The sequence below is a fragment of the Centruroides sculpturatus genome, unplaced genomic scaffold, assembly GCF_000671375.1.
Source record: "Centruroides sculpturatus isolate CEXI.00-Female unplaced genomic scaffold, Cexi_2.0 scaffold388, whole genome shotgun sequence".
Lineage (NCBI taxonomy): Eukaryota > Metazoa > Arthropoda > Arachnida > Scorpiones > Buthidae > Centruroides > Centruroides sculpturatus.
In genome coordinates, this window is record NW_019384674.1 from 81,482 (window position 1) to 94,959 (window position 13,478).

At 28.3% G+C, this 13,478-nt stretch overlaps 1 protein-coding gene across 2 annotated transcripts; it reads right to left on the reverse strand.

The window, feature by feature from the left end:
* Positions 1-323: 323 nt before the first annotated feature.
* Positions 324-8,266, reverse strand: LOC111626776 (patched domain-containing protein 3-like). Of its 2 annotated transcripts, XM_023370275.1 has the most exons (6): positions 8,101-8,266; positions 7,212-7,304; positions 5,791-5,927; positions 3,118-4,135; positions 2,279-2,596; positions 324-2,016 (listed from the first exon to the last, which is right to left on the reverse strand). In XM_023370275.1, the coding sequence occupies exons 3-6, from the start codon at positions 5,851-5,853 to the stop codon at positions 695-697; spliced, it is 2,721 nt and encodes a 906-aa protein (XP_023226043.1). In that variant the 5' UTR covers positions 5,854-5,927; positions 7,212-7,304; positions 8,101-8,266; the 3' UTR covers positions 324-694. The 2 variants fall into 2 exon arrangements, with proteins under 2 accessions (XP_023226043.1, XP_023226044.1); XM_023370276.1 differs by lacking the exon at positions 5,791-5,927.
* Between the last annotated feature and the right edge of the window lie 5,212 nt (positions 8,267-13,478).

The window sequence follows — 13,478 nt, forward strand, 5'->3', positions numbered from 1 at the left end:
ACTGCCAAAAATTGGCGAAGACCATCTGCCGAATTTGTTAAGAGTTAATATACACACGTATTAATACATTATTGATAAAGATTTTTATTCTTAAGACTGCAAACCAATGATAGGATCTCAAAGTACGATTTAAGAATATATCAGTACGATTTAAGACGAATGTTCCTAAATTGTACTTTTTAGTGTTGTTTTAAAATTGTTTATTTCTCAGAAGTTTATAAGATTTATGCTAAATTTGATTATAGTAGTAATAAAATATTTCCCAAATAAAAGTTACTTAAAATGAAAAATAATTTGTGTTTATTAATTTCGATAATATGATGGTTTTTTCTTAAGTTTAGGCAAGTTTACCCTATTTGTACTTAATGTAAAGAACATAAGAGAGAACAAAGAAGCGATTGAGTAGCAGATGTATCGTGTTATTCATTGTAAAGATTAGTACATGTACGGATCAGACGGTATTTTAGCAATTAGCAAAGAGGATGGTAATGTTAAAAGTTTTTATCCCTCATATTATTCTCAGTTTCAGAAGAAATATCAAAGAAACATTCAAGCCATTTCATTCCATCTCATAGTAGACATGTTAGTTGAATCTTTATAATTTTTAAAATAAAAAATCAATAAGGAAATGTTTTATGTTTTATTTTATATAAAATATATTTATACAATTATTATTAGTAACATACATTAATTATCATAACCGACACTCTTCATATTTTAATTCAATACTATTTTGTGTTAATGCTTCTTGAACGTCCAAGTCATTTATTGAATCTTTGGAAGGAATTTGATCAGCTAAAGATTTATCACAGTGTTGAAGTAGACTGAGGATTACAGGAATCACAAACATTGCATGCCATACTGTCTGCAGAGAAAGAACTGTCATAATTTTAAAAAATGAAACTGCTATATAAAATGGTTCAAATGGTAGAACGGTAATTGCAAGAATGGTCGTACATATTCCTTGTAATATAGGAAAACCTATTTCGTAAATACATTTTTTAATTCTTTCTTTTGATGAAATATCTTTGGCCACTACGAACGAAAATGATATATGAGTTGGATAATTAATAGAAAATCCTACACAAAGTATGAGTGCATATAATAAGAGAATATCCATTTTAACGTTGAAAAAATAAACGTAACCCACAGTTTCACATATTATACACAAAACGATGGTAGATATTGATAAAGCACAAGTTATATTTGGTACGAATAGGAAGAATACTAAACACACCAAAGCAGAACTGATGAGAATTGTCTGATAAACCATATTTTCAATTATGAGAGCTTGTTCTATTAAATGAAAAACTACGCTATGAAGTTTTATAGAAATTGGTGATTTATCAGCTATGTGGTAAAGATCCTTTATTACCTTAACTTCGACATCTTGATCAGTAATATCTTTTAACAAAATCAATATACGACTTGTAGTAATATCTGTAAAGTTCTCATTAAAGATAATATCTTCCTGGAATTCTCTCGCTTGAGGAATACGAAGAAAAACATCTCTTAAACCATTAATGAAATCTTGTTTGTCAGACATATTGTAACCTCTTAAAGAAAATTTTCCTACTGGCATATCAGAAAACATTTTATAATATTTTAACCACGAAATTCTTAAAGATGAATCCGCAACATTTGGATGAGTTTCAAAACTATTTAAAATAGATTCTAATGAATTCTGAATGTCTTTATCGGCATAATTCAACGGTTGATCAATAATAATATGAACTGGATAATAATATTTATTAAAATATTTGAAAAATTGTTCATTGTAAATATTTATAGAAGAATTATCGGAGAGTAAATCAGAAAATTCATTTCCTTTTTTTATAAATATAAATCCCCAAATTCCTATACCAAGATTGATAAAAAGTAATATAATAACAATAATCTTTGTTTTGGGGAATGTCAAAAGATGTCCAATTTTGTCTCGAAATTGAGCCATTAAAAATTCCTCTTCTTTGTATGATTCTTTTATCTGAGATAAATTCCCTTGCCTTGTTCTTGTATCTATAAATAAAACTTATCGTTAATGTTTAATAATTAACATCACATTAAATATATTAAATAGATGATAGAATTTCTCTCCATTTAAGTATTTTTAAGTAATTCAAATTAGATAATAACATTATAAATAAATAAATAAAAATCTAGATAATATTATTTTATTTAAAATGATTCAATGACCCAAAATAATATTTAAAAAATAACGACCCAATTATATAAATATCATTATATGGAATTTATTTTATTACTAGTTCTTTGAACTTACTTTTTATTGGACAGAAAGTCAAGGAATGAAGATTCTTCTCTTCGCGATATCCGCTTAAAGCCATGCAAGCACCAAAAAATGTAATTTGATAAATGTAACTAAAAAATACGCTGGCAGCTGCATAACTACAGAACAATTCCACCACAGGAAAATGTGCTGCAATTCCCACGCAGAAAGAAATAAAATTCGTAAGAGATGTTATCGTTATCGAAACACCAGCTTCAGTATAAACTTTTTGTAGTCGTTTTTCAACACTATCGGTAACTGGAGTATTTCTCCAAGCTGATATCATTACAAATGCATCATCGATTTCTGTTCCTATAAAAAAAAATATATATTATACGTTAAAACATTAATACCTTTACATCAAAATTAATTTCGGTCGACATATTAAAAGTAATACCAGTGGCGCGTTATACATTCATACGGCCCAGACAAATTTAAATTAGGGGGTTACATGTACACTGTTGATAATTCGGAGAATTTTGGTGAGGGCTTCAGGTAATAACCCTTTTTGCCCATAATATAACGCGACACTACATTAATATTTATAACATACTGGAGGGGAGCTTTTCGTCCTTCTAATTCCTTGTATGAAATTGGGTGAAAAAAAAGATTATAAGCCGAAAAATAATATAACTTTATAAATATAAATATAACTATTTATAAATATCTTTTATAATTTATAGAATTATATAAATAGTTAACATTTTTTAGTTACGTACAGTACTGTACTTTTCCTTCCTTTTTTTTAAATATAGATATTTATATTTTATTTTAGTATTAATATCTAAATTTAGAATTTAAAACATCTTAATTTATAAAATAAATCTACTTACCGAGTATAATAAAACATAGACCAATATTAAAATCGGTGTATTCAATTCCTAAGTAGGATACCAATCCAAAACCACTGATTATGGCTAAACCAGCAGAAATACAAGCAGAAGGTCCAAGCCATGGTTTACTTCTAATCCAATTATTAGTCATACAGCAAAGAAAACTAAATGAAATTACTGTAATTGCAGCAATAGGAATACGTTTCATGAGATATTTTGCAATTGTATTAACTTCTTGTAATAAATAATTATCATTGAAAAAAGAAATACATATTTCAGAAAATTGAAGAGAAATTAATTTTTCGTTAACTGCTTCCCTCCAAAGTTGTATAATTTCTTCTTTACTGGAATTACTTACATCTGATAAATATATAAAACGTGCTGCTTTGACATCTTTTACAAATCCTTGGCTGTCCAGTTCTACACCTCCTAAAGAAAGTACATATTCTTCATAAGATAGAGTTAAATTATTCATATGTATTGGATATTTTATTTTATATTTTCCTGCTAACATTTGCTTAGCAAAGGGTATTAAATTATGAAAAGTAGTTTCTAAACATTTTCCATTTCTTTTACCACACAAGTCTTCATGCTTATATGTTTTATTATTCCATTTAACAGTTATATTTTTAACAATAGCGTCTAAACGTGCAATTTCTTCTATAACTTTACTACGTAGAACACTTCCACCATCCTTTGCAGTTGCCTGTATTATAACAACTGATTTAATTTTTGTTATTCTTGCCATATCAGAAAACGATGACGTGTTCATAGGAAAAGTCACTTCTGCTAGATTTTTATTACTCTGTGCTCTCCCATTCTTAGCAGTAAACAAATAATTTAAATCTCTATTTATTTTTATTGTTAATAAACCAGAAGAAAATATTGATGTAAATAAAACAGTTCCTATAAGAAAATAATACGGATGTTTTGCAATTATTCTTCCTAAACTTGAGAAATAACGAGAAAGAACATTTTGTATACAGTGCAATTTCATTTTGTCGATGTTATTATAATCCTGAAAATACAAAACATAAATAATTATATATCTTACACTTGCTACAATCATAAATTAATCATTTATTTATAATTTATTGTTAATACAGAGATTTATTGAGCTGTCACTGCAGACAATATCGTTGATCGTGATATTGTTTCTAAGCGATGACAACGCAATAAATCTCTCTAATATGAATACAAAGTTGCGATCTGAATATTTAATTTTTGTCCTCTTTTTTTTTTTATATGATTTAATATCATAACTAATATTGTATTATTCACTTTCTCTCTGACAAAAATAAATCAAACGTATTGACTAATAAGTTTCGTTTAAAATATTGCCCAGAAGACAGATTAGACACACAATTTATTATTACTGTACTGTCAACTGTTTTCCTTTATCTTATTTTAACAGTACAATCAGTCAAACTAGTCAATCATGCCATGTAATTTTATAAATGTTTTTCAGTTAAAGCTACATCTAGAAATTCTACAACTTTTTATTAAGAAGCGCTGTTTTAAATTGAGTTCAAGGGATTAAATTATATTTATTATCTAAAGGAAAAAAAAACCTTTATTAATTAATTAACCTAATTTCTAGCATTTGACACAATATTTTATTATTAAAATTTACATTCATATATTAAAAATAAAAATTTAAACTTTAATTACTACGGTTCAAACATATTCGATATATTTTTTTAAAAATATTCTTTAAAATTTAATAAATTATTAATAATTCTATTAATATTTAAAAATATTATCTCTTATTTTTTGGTTTTATTATCCATTTTATATATTTATTATTTATGAAATTATTCTTATTAAAACTATCTGTTTAATTACAAGATTCAAATCTCATTCCTTTATTTACAATTCTTAATCATAACATTTTCTTATCTTCTAAATTATTGATATTAAATTCCATCACATTTAATTATGATGAGACAGAAATTAGCATTTGTTTAGAATTCCTCTTTGTAAATTCCCTGGATAATACTCATGGAAAATTTCGAAATTTTCCTTGTCTCTTATCTCGTCTTGTAACTTTTTAAAAGTCTAGGGGATTTCCCCTATTTTTTTAGAAATTTGGTTACAAATATGACACAGATATTAAAATTCATTTTAATTTTTTAATCTTAGTAAAATGAATATTTTATCTTATACAATAATTGATCCTTTTCATAATAGATTCCTCCTCGAAATCTTCGATCTTTACGTGTTTTTGTATATTAATTTGTGTTTCTTTAAATATAACAGCATTATATTAATTTTAAAAGAAATATCTGCAAATATGTTCGAAGAAATTAATGAGATTGATAAAACTATTGTTGCAGAAATAAAGACCTTTCGAATAACAAGCGAATAACACAAAATGTACGATTAAAACAATAATATAAGACGAAATATTAAATAACAGTCAATAATTTTATATAATAAGTTTTATAAATAGTATAATTTTTAAATAAAATTCACAAAAATATAGCAGTAAAAATAAAATATTTTACTACTTAAATATAAATCAATAGCTAAAGATAATCTACTAAAAAGTTAATTTAATTAGTAAAATAATAAATTAAATGTTTTTAAATAATAGATATTATATATACAAGTTTTGTAAATTTTAATAGATAATGAAGCTAAAAAAAAAAGAAGACAATGAATATTTATTACCCTTTGATCACGAAACGAAGTCATTTTGTTCTCTCTGCTTGCTTGGTAGTCGTCAACTAACATAAATGTTTAGTTTCATAATTTTAACTTGGAAGCATATAATTAAAATTCAACGTGTTCAGGATTTAATACGTCAGCTTCAAAGAAAATATGTCAGTGTGAAAGGAAAATGAAACCACAAAAAATAAAAAAAATTAGATGATTATGACGCAAATTTAAATGTCAAACTCGTGTTACACGAGTTTGACATAGAATTCTGATCGCATTTCTGAATAGAATTTTTAAAAATAGTCAATAAATCTTTATTTTAATTCGGTTTCATTATAAATAATGAAAAATAAGTTTATGCGTATTATAAATTAAGTAACGTTTTATATACATAGTACACATTCCTTGTATATCGATTATTTATCAAACAATAGACCAAATACTTGGGCTACTGTTTGATGAAAGTAACCAATGGATTAATATTTTTTTAAAAATTCTATATAAAATTGAATTTATAAAATAAAAAAGCATACAAATAATTTTTTTTTTGTATTTAATTTCTTAATCTGTGGGTCAAGTTGGGTTTTACCAGTCAGTGTCATGTCTACGACCACTGTGGAAATTGTATTTTTAGCTATAATTTGCGTCATTATTGAAAAAAAATTTGAAAATAATTTTAAGTTTGATCATCGTTACATGCCGGAGGCAAATACATCGGTAGTGACGTGAGGGATAGGACCCACAGATCTCTGCGAAAATTCCCTATGATTGCACAAGCTAATCAAATTCTCAGATTGAATAGTGTGTCTCCCTGAGAAACAGATTGACGCCTTAATTACCTTGAACATCAGACCTCTACGCGTGGAGTTAAACAAACAATAATATATTAAAGTCAATGTCTACACTTCAGTCGTACTGTAGATTCAAATATTGTGAAATGAAGTTACGCCCATCATGAATACATACGTATTTAACATGATAATATGGAAGTTCCGATTATATACGAACAGAAGCCCCAATTATATACGAACTTTCGGGCTGAACAGGAAGACACATGATTTTTAAAAATTAAAATATGACTAAAAATTGCAACCCGGTATTGTGACGATGTCACTCACAACAGTATACATTCAATTTTTTTTTTTGTTTTTTTAAATAAGTATCCGTCAGATGTATAATTTCAGCATAAAATAAACTATTTTTAAATAGGTTAAGCCTGGATAAATCCAGGTTTTTACCCAAATTTATCGTAGAAATAAATATAAAAATCTTTTCACTGTAATGTTTATTAGTCATAAATTCTTGCAATATATCAATAAGTAGTTCAACGTAAACTAGTAATATTAAAAAAATATATATATTTCCTTATATTATCTATAGAATATTTTATTTTATAATAAGATTACAGCTTATGATTGTTTTAAAAAAATTACCTGTATTCTTCTATTAATCAGCGTATTAATTAAATAAAATGGAAAGGTCGATGCCCATGACTTCAGATAACAGTTGACTCTTAGCTTCTATATCTGTTAATACATATATTTATTCGATAAATAATTATAAATAACGTAATTTACATGTAAAACCTGAATAAAATATCTAAGTATATTTTAAGATATTTAAAAAATATTATCTTTAAATAAATGCCAAATATAAAAGATTATTTGAAAAAATGCTTATTAGCCTTAACTGTATTTAGAATTATAATAAATTAATTAACAATATAATAAATTTAGTTTTAAATATCTGTTTCTTTTAGNAAAAAATTATAAAATTATTAATATATTAGGTTTTCCGTATTAATGTTGGAAAATGTATTTGTGGCATTTTTAATGGCTGTATTTTAAAATCTTTCCAATGTTACTCATTATACACTGTTGTTTTAGAAGACAGAACCATAGGTATCGTATAAGTGTGACAATTTTTAAGTATGATAGTTTTATGTCAGTAAATATGGCCTGCACGCGAAGAGTTTTGTCATGTTACTAATTATGTTTTTTTAATAATTTATAGTATTGCACTGAAGAGGGACTTAACATTTATATAAGTCCGAAATGCATATGTGGAAATAATAAAAGAAGTGTCTAACCTGAAAGCTGTAATGATAATCTACCGAACTTAATTTCGGATTAAAGAGACATACATACATAAATATTTATATATAAATATTTGATATATTATAAAGTAAATTTATAATGATATAAAAGAACTTAAACATTTAAAAATTGAACAAACGTAACTAAATTTCTAATATTCTACTTTAAATAATTACTCTATGTTAATATAATATAAATAAATTTTTAATATAAAGTTTTAACATACCACTTTTAGAGTTAGACTGTATTTTACAATTTTTATATTCGTCCTTTTCAATAGTTAAACTTATAATTTAAAAATTAAAAGTATCGTATACTGTACTGTACATGTAAATATAAAATAAATAACATCTCTGCAGGTACAAAAATTCTCGACAAAATAATATTATATCAAGTGTTAAACTACTTCCTATAATAATCCAAACAAGTTATTTTCTTGTTATCGGTTTGAAAATGTGAATTAAGATATTGTGACGTCAAAAATGAGTTCATATACACGCAATATATTGTCAATGACGTCATTATTTTGCATATATGAGATTCTTATCTGTATGTAACGTTAAATGTATTGAATTTCAATGTTTTAATTGACCTACAGATATTAAATATATTTTAACTTCTTAGTTTTTAAACAAACGTATACTACATTCTTATTGTTTTATGTTTAAGCATATATAATTATAAATGTAGATTAATTATCAAAAATAATCTTACGTATAAAAGACTTTACATATCAGAAAGAAAGAGATAAGATGTAGAATAAGTATTGTCTATAAAATTATATTAATTATATACTTTAATAGCATTCGTACTGTATAATAAGTTTTGCTAGAACGAATACAGTATTTTAAATTATATATAATTTAATCTATAACTAGAAAATAGCTGTTTGCAACGGCTCTAGCATACAAGGTAGGAAGCAGTGTTTTCTGAACGTATCACTGAAAACTGGTAATTCGGTTGTGAGTTCGTCTGGACGGGCTGGCAACGTGGAGTTTTGTGTTTTCTCCACGTCTTTAACGCCTAAATAGGGACTAGTTACCCTTAAAAGACCTCCCGAAAGACATCCCCCTAGGCAGATCTACAAGTGTTGTGTTGCCGTAACTAACGAAACAATTGTCTGTTCTCAAACAGAACCAAGATTTGTCACTAAAGACGATACGCTACCAATCCGTAGTAGTCTAGTCTGAAATGACAACACAACAAACGAAGCCGATTATGTTTTAAATGCCAAAGCCTAGTATTTACATGCGGAAACGGTGGGGGAGGGGGGAAATGTCACTTTAGACACTGTTCCAACACTTTCTCAAAGTCAGGTGAGAACGACCTAGGAAACGAGAAATTCTGGAAACAGCCATCCTGCTTTCCTTAAGCCAATGAAGCAGCCTGACATAAACAGTACGTAATATCAGACTGTGACGTACAGTACAGGCATGGCATTCGAATGCTTTCAAACAATGTTTCTGTGGCTTTTCACACTATGCTCCACACGTTTTTTTGCACTATCGCCATAGTCCCCAAACGTTTTTGCGGTATATTGGTCAAGATTACTTTCAAATGTAAATTTGCTACATTTTTAGACCATAATAAGGAAAAACGTTTAATAAAAATAACTATTTAAATTTAAAAATAGGGAAAATATACGAAAATCTAATTTAAAGTCAGCAACTAACTTTATAAATAAGCAAATATAAAAATATGAACATCGAAAAAATCAGGAAATGTGTTTATAGCTTCTAGTAAAAAATGAGAATTATTAGTTGTATCATTTTGGTACTTTTCTTTTGTCCATCACAAACTACAGTAAAATTATATTCATAATCTAAAATATAAAATTACATTATATTAATCGATATAGCCGTTGGTGAGCCAGAGTATTAAGGTTATATACAGTATTTGGTCACAGTTAAACATTGAATCTGTAATGAGATTAGCTAGCACAAATGAAGGACAAAGAATGACGAAATGACGCCTCGACCCGTATTACCCATAATAAATTTTATTTATTTGGATTAGATTCAAACAAGAGTTTCCCACAGCGTAAGCTGACATCTTACCACGTGGTTGTTGAGCCACAAACAATATAAAGCATTATTATTCAATCGTGTTAGAAAGCTTATTGCTTACGTTTTCAGATTTCTCAACTAATTAAATATTCTTTCTGGAATTAAATCATAATCTTCCGAATTACGACAAAAACTAAGAAATAAGTTTAAAGAATTTCAAGAAAATAAAAGATTTATCATATAATAACTAATCATTATAACCTAATAACATATGAGCAGTACTTTTATGTTAATATATTCATTTACAGTTCTTATAAGATTTAATACTGTAAATAAATCGTTATAAAATAAATTAGAAATTTATTTATTTTATTATGTTTAGTAACGGTAAGTAGGGCCTACTATTTGTATTTTTTGTAGTGGACGTCCCTATTTTTTTCTTGCCATTAAAATGATAATGAAAAGAAGTTTTTTTATTTTGCGAAATCAGCAATAATAAATTCAGGTTTTTATTTTTAAAAAATTGCTTAATTATGTGCAATAAAATTGTCATAAAACATAACTTATCTACATTTTTGTTAGCTACTACTCTTATTTGATTCATTACTATTACTTAGTATTTGTCAACACGAAGCATTAATAATAGTTATTATTACTTTCTAAATGTGCAATTTTAGTTTCAGATATTAATTTTTTATATAATTAATTATTATAAAGTGACAAAAAACACTTAATTTTAAGGGTAGGGATGAGTTTTAGAAAAAATTGTAAATGCTAATAACGAGTAAAATCTTTATTAAGTCCGATCCTAATCGAGATATTAAACACGACCCCTTTATCTTCCACTCCTAGACCTTTAGACACTTTAGTCACTTTAGACTTTAATCATCAAAATTTACTAGCATCACTCCTCCTAATACACAAAACTTCTTGCAAAATTTCAGAAATTTTCGACAGAAAGCGTGAAAGTTATTATTAATCTTTACATTGAGTGAACAAAACCGTGCCCTTACATACACACTAATATCCATACATACATATAGAAAAAAATACAAAATGTTTTTGTATTTCTAACATTTCAAGGTCTCCTGCGTGTAAAAATATAAAATCTTGAGAGATCATATTTTGACCTCCCTTTACATTAATCACTACAGTAAAATTTCTCGAGTTTTATTTTTAAATTACAGTTACATTCTAAGAGTTCTAAATTGATGGAAGAATGTCTGGCAGGTGGTTCAGTGTGAAGAGAATCATGTGGTGACTTCATGAGATAATTTTCTTTTGGCTTGCTTCTTGTGAGTTCTGGTGCATCCCTACACACAGACTAGCAGTAATCCACAAGCATTGCTTCATTCCAACGGCCCTGATATCTTTGTTCCATTACAGATATATCCTGGTGGAATCTTTCTCCATGTTCATCACCGACAACTCCACAACTAGGAGGAAAAAAGTCTAGGTGGGAATGGAGAAAATGGATTTTGAGAGAAGTGTTGCATCCGAGTTGATGGTATTTTTCCAGAAGTACTGTCATCAACTGAGTGTAGTTATCATCCCTTTTGTTGCCTAAGAATCCCTAAGACTCCCTTTAAGTGTTCTTAAGCTTACTTTTCTTTTCCCTCCAAAACTCGGTCAAATGCAGGATCCTTTACAAGTTGTCGAATTTGTGGCCCAACAAAAATACCTTACTTAACCTTTGCATCACTCAATTTAGGAAAGTTGTCTCTTAAGTACTTAAACGCGTGTCCTTCCTGGTTTATAGCTTTTACAAAAGTTTTCATTAAACCCAGTTTGATATGAAGAGGTGGAAGAAGAACATCTTTTGGGTCCATGAAACGCTTGGCAACGACATTTTTCTCGGTAAAGTCAAGATTTCTTGCAGGCCAGTCCGCTTGAATGTAATGTGATTTCCTATCCCTACTGTACCACATACTGTACATAAAAAGCAACTGTATTTAGTGTACCCCAGTTGCATTCCTAAGAGTACAATGATAACTTTTAGATCGCCACAGATTTTCCACTTGTGTTCAGCATATTTGATTGAGTCTAGGAGGGCTGTTATATTTGCATAAGTCTCCACCATGACCAACAGGAATAGACAGAAGACGGTTGCCATTGTGAAGTAATACAGCTTTCAAACTAAGCTTGGAGAAGTCTGTGGATAGCCTCCATTCACTTAGATCATTGTTCAAATACAAACATTTCATCAAGCCACGTTGCAGCAAACAACCAGATTGTTTTTCTTCTCAAAAAAAAAAGAAAGCAGATCTCTCTGACATTCTCTGTACTGTGAGACTCTGACAACACGTTGGAGAAAATTCCATTGCTGTAGTCTTGACCCTAGAAGTTCCGCCTTATTCTTTGACAAGTCTACGTCTCGAATTTAATTCTCATTCAATTCTGCATGACTCAGTCTGTGGTGTATCATCTTTTATCTCAAAATCAGGGTCATAGAATGTGGAAGGCTTGTTGGGTTCTTCTCTCAAAGTTTCTTCATTTTCTACTTCAAGCTCATAATGTAATGGAGTAGGAACTGGTAAACTATCTGAATGTGGAATAGGTCGAATAGCAGATGGAAGATTTGGATATTGAACTGTTCCTTTTTTCTTCATTGACAATCCTGCTTTTATAGGTCAAACAGAAATAGTAGTCATCTATATGATTTGGCGGGAGCCTACAAACCATAGGCACAGAAAAAGCCATAGGTCGTTTTTTTTATTTTTCAGCCATTCTCGTAGTATAACTGAACAAGAGTTGAAACATATATGTAGAGCCCATGACTTATCCTGGTCTCCTACCTTCATACCAAAATAATGGTGATAGGCAGTCTTCACAAGAGGCGTCAGACTGCGTTTCTGTGACGAAAATGTTTACCACAAATATAGCAAAAATCGTTCACTAAATTTACATTTTGGTATAACCAGTATTACACTTCAAAAGCACTCCAAAACCAAGAATATTAACCAAGAAAAACAGAAGCAATATTAAACTCAGAGTCATAGACACATTTATTATGTTTATAACCTACAAATATATGAAGAATGTTATGCTAATAATATCAGTTGAGAGGTGTGACAACTCCCAAAAAATAAATTTCCCCCCAAAATACAAATGTATACCCTAAAAAAATGACAAGTCACTGTAACTCCAAAGCAAGAACTAATCAGTCATTTTTATGGTGATTTTTGAATTCAGCAGATGGAAATACATAAGAATACGCTAATTTTGAACCCGAAACATTTTCATTGTTGCAATTTTTTAAATGGATAATATTAAATGTTATTGCAACATATCAACACTGCAAAGAAATCACAATAGACCCCCTATAAAACGGTTTCATATAATACGGATTCGTATAATACGGCAAAAAATTGCGATCGTATTCCTATAAACACGCTAAAAGAAACTCATATAATTCGGTAAAACGTCATCGCCGACTCGTGTCGCGACAGGATTGGTCGAATCTAGACCAATAGCAGATATTGTACAAACCGTTGAGTTTAAACGAGCAGCGGACCTACTAAAAACCATTTATTATTTAACGACCATAAAAATTATATTTATATTAATGATGTCTCCAAAGTTCAGCGAATTTTTCGCA

Coding starts and splice junctions, on each gene's coding strand:
- LOC111626776 (XM_023370275.1), bottom strand. CDS start 5,853: ATGTTAGTTGACGACTACCAAGCAAGCAGAGAGAACAAAATGACTTCG. Junction 4,136..5,790: donor CTTCGTTTCGTGATCAAAGG/GTAATAAATATT, acceptor TTGTATTTTCAG/GATTATAATAACATCGACAA. Junction 2,597..3,117: donor TCTATGTTTTATTATACTCG/GTAAGTAGATTT, acceptor TTTTTTTTATAG/GAACAGAAATCGATGATGCA.